This window comes from Carya illinoinensis, chromosome 13 (assembly GCF_018687715.1).
Source record: "Carya illinoinensis cultivar Pawnee chromosome 13, C.illinoinensisPawnee_v1, whole genome shotgun sequence".
In the NCBI taxonomy this organism is placed as follows: domain Eukaryota; kingdom Viridiplantae; phylum Streptophyta; class Magnoliopsida; order Fagales; family Juglandaceae; genus Carya; species Carya illinoinensis.
The window spans coordinates 29,013,827-29,020,132 of record NC_056764.1 but is presented as its reverse complement, the minus strand read 5'-3'; the positions used below and the strand labels follow the sequence as shown (position 1 = coordinate 29,020,132).

General features: G+C 33.8%; 1 protein-coding gene across 4 annotated transcripts; it reads right to left on the bottom strand.

Moving 5' to 3' along the window:
• Nucleotides 1–432: 432 nt before the first annotated feature.
• On the bottom strand, nucleotides 433–4,703 carry LOC122291737. Of its 4 annotated transcripts, none has more exons than XM_043099667.1 (3): nucleotides 4,596–4,703; nucleotides 4,447–4,507; nucleotides 433–2,478 (listed from the first exon to the last, which is right to left on the bottom strand). In XM_043099667.1, the coding sequence occupies exon 3, from the start codon at nucleotides 2,249–2,251 to the stop codon at nucleotides 569–571; it is 1,683 nt and encodes a 560-aa protein (XP_042955601.1). In that variant the 5' UTR covers nucleotides 2,252–2,478; nucleotides 4,447–4,507; nucleotides 4,596–4,703; the 3' UTR covers nucleotides 433–568. The 4 variants fall into 4 exon arrangements, with proteins under 4 accessions (XP_042955601.1, XP_042955603.1, XP_042955604.1 ...); XM_043099669.1 differs by lacking the exon at nucleotides 4,596–4,703 and having other exon boundaries at nucleotides 433–2,259; nucleotides 2,418–2,478; nucleotides 4,447–4,582; XM_043099670.1 differs by lacking the exons at nucleotides 4,447–4,507; nucleotides 4,596–4,703 and adding an exon at nucleotides 2,571–3,725 and having other exon boundaries at nucleotides 433–2,259; nucleotides 2,418–2,478.
• Nucleotides 4,704–6,306: the final 1,603 nt, after the last annotated feature.

The following is a 6,306-nucleotide window of genomic DNA, read 5'->3' as shown; positions in this document are numbered from 1 at the left end:
ATAGCTGCAGTACTCGTTCGAAATTAGATAAAATTTTCTTATAAATATTGATCAAGTGATACCATGCATGCATATATGTTAATTAATTAATAATCATTTACCCCAATTTAGTTATTTCAATTATATATTATATATTCTATCACCTAATTCCTTTTGATTGATGATGTGGTTGATTAGACTCAAAAATAATTATTAGCTTAATAATTGCTACTAATTTGTTTTGGCATGAGCAACTGATCATCTATAAACACTTTACTATTTTTATTATTTTCGATTCATATATAATCATCTATATATCAAATTTAATTAATAAATGCTAAAATGCCAGGAATATGAACTAGCTAGTGTTTTAGAGATAACGACAAATTATATATAATAACAAAAGCCTTGGAAACCGATCCTATGGAACTACCGATATTTATTCAATACATGGAAAATAAAAACATCAATCCAAATCAATTAGCCACGTACAGCTTATAAATACATTATACAGCTATATATAGCTAGCTAGTCACTCTATTTTACAATTAATATCACTAGCTAATTAATAGTCACTTTTTTGATTCTTTCAGATCGAGTATTTTCCGTCACACCTCATACTCGGATAAACAATAAACTCGCACTGCTTACATTCTATGCCTAGACCTTCAAAAGGTTCGTTGCAACTGTCGCACGGAAGGGAGAATTGCATCTTCCGAACAAAAGTGAGGAGATGTTGGTGAGGATGGAATCTAAAAGTAGATCCATATTTAATGTATGGATACTTCCCAATAATACATTTGGGATGAGCAACAAAATCACATTCTCCACAATAGTAAAACCATTGCTTTGGATTTCTTTCTTTCTCGCAAATAAAACAATAATATTCTCCAGAATCGTCTTCTACACTGTAAGTAAGTTTGAGAAGACCATGTCTGTCATATTCATACTTCACCACGAGCGGGAGAATTGCACATTCAAAACCCAAGGCAAAATTGCATTCAGGTTCGATGCATACAAATTTACCTCTGGTATTCATCCGACTATCGCAACCATTGCATATTTCATCCAAAGGCCTTATAGCAAGGCGAAGGGAGTGTTGATGACCTTCATGTTTAACGATGTTGGGAATCGAAGAGCAATGAATGTTAAGATCATAGTTACACTCATCACACCTGTACCGGAAGCCGTGGCGAAGATGCTGACAAACTCTACAATGGAACGTCCCACCAATGTATCTGTTACCCAACGAGAGAGTGAGCGGGTGCAGGTGAAGTAAGTGTTGCTTCTTTATGGGTAGATTACGACATCTATCATGGATGAATATGTTGCATTTTCCACTACATGTAGCACAACTGTAAAATGAGCCCAAGATTAATTGCATACACACCGCACACAACTTGTCATCCTCGAGTTTCTTATCAGTAAGGATGAAGTTATGTCTCCCCACAAAGGGGTGTTCTGCGAGAATATCCTGAGTCCCTTCATCTTCTTCTAGGCTGATCTCTTTGATAACATTAGTTGCAAAATCAACCGAATCCATAGACAAGTACTGGGGATATACACTCGCGTCTAAGTTGTCAAATTGCTGAAGCGAATTCCTTTTTGCACATTTCAAGTGGGCAACGAAATCACATATTTTACAATAATAAGCCCCATACTTCGTGTTGACCGTTTTATAACAGAGTTGGCAGAGTATTTGATCATCTTGTTCCTTGACTTGATGATGAAGAGAATATATAAGAGTGAGGAAGTGATCTTTGTGTGCTGCAATTTCAACGGTGCATGCTAATTGAGCACAGAATCCATCAACCAAGAGTTGACAGATGGTACATACACGGGCGCAGTCTTTGCGATCTTCACCACAGATATCACAAGTGAATTGAATATGCTTCAAGATAGGAGTGAATACGTGTCGATGACCGTCCTCGGCAGTTCTGGATTGCAAGTTGGAAGCGCATTTGATGTCAAGGTCGAAACCGCACTCCTTGCAATGGTAAACGAAGCATCTTTTGGAAGACTTACGGCAGCAATCACAACGTCTTCTCTCCAATGCGATGAGAACGAGAGGGTGGTTTGGGTGTACGGGGTTTTGTATCTCTCGTTGCAGTTCAGTACAAGATTTATGAAGGAAAAAGCTACAGTATTGAGAGCATTTGTAGGCGGCATCCAAGATGGGTTCGTCACACCCTCTGCAAACAATTACTTCATTCTCGCCAACACCTTCTATAAATACTAAGGGATGCTCGTGGTTGAAATATTGGATTTCCATCCCTTTCTCTTATAAGGGTTATTCCAGGCAGTTGGTTGGCCACGATTAAATAAAAATAAAAGGGTTAAATTTAAATGGCTTCGGTTTGCTTATTATTGCAGGAAGGTATTCTTCAGAAAAGGGAAACAGATATAAAGAAGTAAAGTTGGAGGAGATGGTCTCTTACCTCAAGTTGTACGACTCCAAACGTAGATACCAAAAATCAAAAGAATCCTTTTCAAACAACCCTGCAATTCAAAGTACTAAATCAGCAATCAACTATTCCACAAAACAAAGGGTGAGATTAAGTTAGAAAGAAGGTGCAGATGTAGAGTCTTACAGAGAGAAACTCAAGCCAAAATAAACACAGCAAAAATATCGACGGTGAGATAATTATCGTGGCCTCCTTGAATGCAAAATTAATAATGTTCTCTTTTCTCTTCATGTGGTTTTGGCTGTTGTCCTGCCACCCCTTTATGTATTATATTTTTCTTCCTACCCTTTACAGTTTTCACTACTAAGTACTAGCCCTCCGATCCGACTAACGGTGCTTAAAAATCCTTTAAGCACCATTAGATTAGGGTAGGTCAAGTCAAATCTAATTCTGTGTGCAACGTGCAGGAATAATTATTTAACATTTATGCATTAGTTTTTTAAGTATTCATCACAAAGAATCTTAAATGCAATAATACTTATACCATTGACGAATGGACGTTGATTTTAATCATCGATCCACTCTCTGCCAGTCTCTGGTCACATGGGAAGATCAGAAAGATGCTTACATCGTAATACGTAAAATGATTATAAAAGGAGTCAGTTGGTCCCATCCAATGAATCACACTTGTATCCATATTTTAACAAACATTAAAATTAATTGGGGAGGTAAGAAAGTTAAAAACTAATAGCTACGATATGATGAATAGTATTTTTTTTTAAAAATAATTATAAAATAATAGAATAATTAAGTGGTTAGCAAGTAAAAGAGACCAGTAATGAGAAATAATTAACAACTATAAGATGAGTTTCTTTTTTTCTCATCATCATAATCGTCAACTATTTCATTTCTAACAAGCCACGGCAAGGATTTGACTAACATTAGAGGACCCATTGCAAGATCAACAAATAAAATGATATGTGGAATGCGTCTCCCTCAAGATCGGGTTCCTTGGTTGCTTGAGTGCTTCATTCCCAGCACAAAACACAAAAAACTAAAAACTCTGGAGAGAAAGTGGGAGTGCATTCAGTGAGAGGTGTGAGAGAAAGAAAAGGCCATATGATGAGAAAGAGAATGGAAGAGAGAGAGGAAGGAAGAAAGGGAGAAAGTGGGACCCAACTATGTAAAACGATTGCATATAGCATTTTTTCTTAAATTAACCAAAGCTTATCTATTTAATAACACAATTCCTCTTATACATTTAACTACCTCGTTCGGATATAAGAAGTATTTCATCTAATTATTATAATTTTATAAAGTTCTCATACAAAATATAATAAATAATTCAATTTTTTTAAATATCAAAATGAATAATACTATTCTAATAATATTTTATTCAATTTTTATATTTTAATTTTTATCTCAATTCGTCTCATTTTAACTCACTATCCAAGCCGCACCTAAGTGATTTATACAAAAATATATTTTTTTGGATAAGTAAATTTATACAAAAATAAAATAAACACTTTCAATGTGACCTAAGATGATATAATATGACCAGAGTATGTGAACTAAAAGTGATGGTAGGAAAATGGCATAGTGTTCCTACCTTCCCACCCAGGGCAATTACCTTCTAGCCCTCTGATCCATCTAACGGTGCTTACTGCTTATAATCGACAACTCTTTGTTATTAATTTTGATATTAATGATTTGAATTTAATAGGGCTTTAATTCTATATGAGTGGATCTAGTTTACCATATAATAGAAGGCTGATGTTGGATTTTCTTGTCACGGAAAGCATCCATGAAGCTATTCTTCAAGACTTTTTGAGGAGTTTACAAATTTCCAAGGGGAATCTGAACTCAGTTCTTCATGCACCTGAAGAACTATTAAATTATTTGACTATTTGACTATTATCTCCATCCCCTTCTCGTTGGCCACGATCAGATAAAAATAAAAAGGGTTAAATTTAAATGGCTTCGGTTTGCTTACTACAGGAAGATATTCTTCAGAAAAGGGAAAGTGATGGAGATAGTAAAGTTGGAGGAGATGGTCTCTTACCTCAAGTTGTATGACTCCCAACGTAGATACAAAAGATCAAAAGAATCCTTTTCAAACAACCCTGCAATTCAAAGTACTAAATCAGCAATCAACTATTCCACAAAACAAAGGGTGTAAGTTAGAAAGAAGGTGAAGATGTAGAGTCTTACAGAAAGAAACTCAAGCCAGAGAAGCAAATAAACACAGCAAAAATATCGACGGTGAGATTTTTCCAAAAGAATTTTGAACTCTCTCTCCAGATCAGCGCTGTGAGGTAGGGGTGTGAAATCGTGTTAACGGATCGTATTCGTATCGTGTCAAATCGTGTTAACGGGTCATATAGGTCAATCCTAACCCGACCCGTTAAGCTTATCATGTCAAAATCTCAAACCCTAATACGACCCATTAACATAACAGGTCATGTCGTGTCAACCCGTTTTGACCCATTAATAAATATTATGAAATATGTTTTTTTTATAAGTAAACAAATAAATTAAGAAAATATTACGAAATAGGTTAATAAGACATAATACAACTCATTTTAAACTATTTATATAAATGGATTGAATAGGCCTGAAATTAACTTTTTTAACCTGATTAAATTTAACATAATTTTACATAAATGTTAAAATTACAACATCTATAAAAATTATAAAACTAAGTATAAGTCCAAAATTACAATCCAAATAATAAAAATATCGAAATTGAAATTCTAATAATTTTATTTTTAAATATAAGGGTATAATTGTAATTTTAATTTTCTTAACGTGTCATAACGGGTCAAAACGGATTAATCTGTTAAGCAATCGTGTCTTAACGGGTCAATCCGTTTTGGCCCGAATCCATTAAGGTTAAATCCTAATCCGCTATTATCATATCGTGTTCGTGTTGATTTAACGAATCGTGTAACATATTGTCAGAGGCAGTCGCTGCTAACGAGTTTTGTTTGTTGTGATGTCACTCCTTTATGGATTCTACTTCCCACTCCTTTCACTCTCCAAATGAACGTGTGGTTGTTATTAGTTTTGTTGACTTGGTCTCTTTATAGTAAGTACCAGCCCTCTGATCCATCTAACGGTGCTTATAATCGACAACTCTTTGCTTTTTATTTTGATATTAATGATTTGAATTTAATAGGGCTTTAATCCTATATGAGTGGATCTAGTTTACCATCTAATAGAAGGGCTGATGCTGGATGTCTTGTCACGGAAAGCATCCTGCATGAACTCAGTTCTTCATGCACCTTAAAATTATAGAAAAACTAATCTTCGACTCGTATAATGCTCAGGAATAATTATTTGACTATTATGTAATCGAAAATCATTAATCACCGTAAAACGACTTTCTTTTAACCTCTATTTGTCCACAAACAGCATTTAATATAACAATGTTCACATACTGTGTCTACGTACATCTCTTTGAGCTGTACATAAATGTTGACTCGACACTAATAATCTAGCACATTTAAATGTTGGTCCCTATAATTAATTTGCAAGACTTTAAATGTTGGCCATATAATTTAAAGTCTTTAAGCCTAAATTCAACGGAATTTTTTATTATTTTTTTAACAGTTTTTTATTTAATGATTAAATAAGTATTTTTAAATAAATATGAGATATTTTTATTTTTTAGAAATGTCTAAATGGTTTAAAAATGGTGAAAGTAAAACTATAAAACATAAATAAATTTAACTGATCGGTAGAGGATTTCATCCTTGCGGACGTAGCAACGTACTATAAATATATGGAAAAATATAGTTGTAAATATAATTGTACATTAATTTATGTATTAATGTGATGTGATTGGTCAAAAAGTAGATTTTATTAAAAACAATATTAATTTAAATTTTAAATATGAATAAATCAGTATTGGTACATAGAT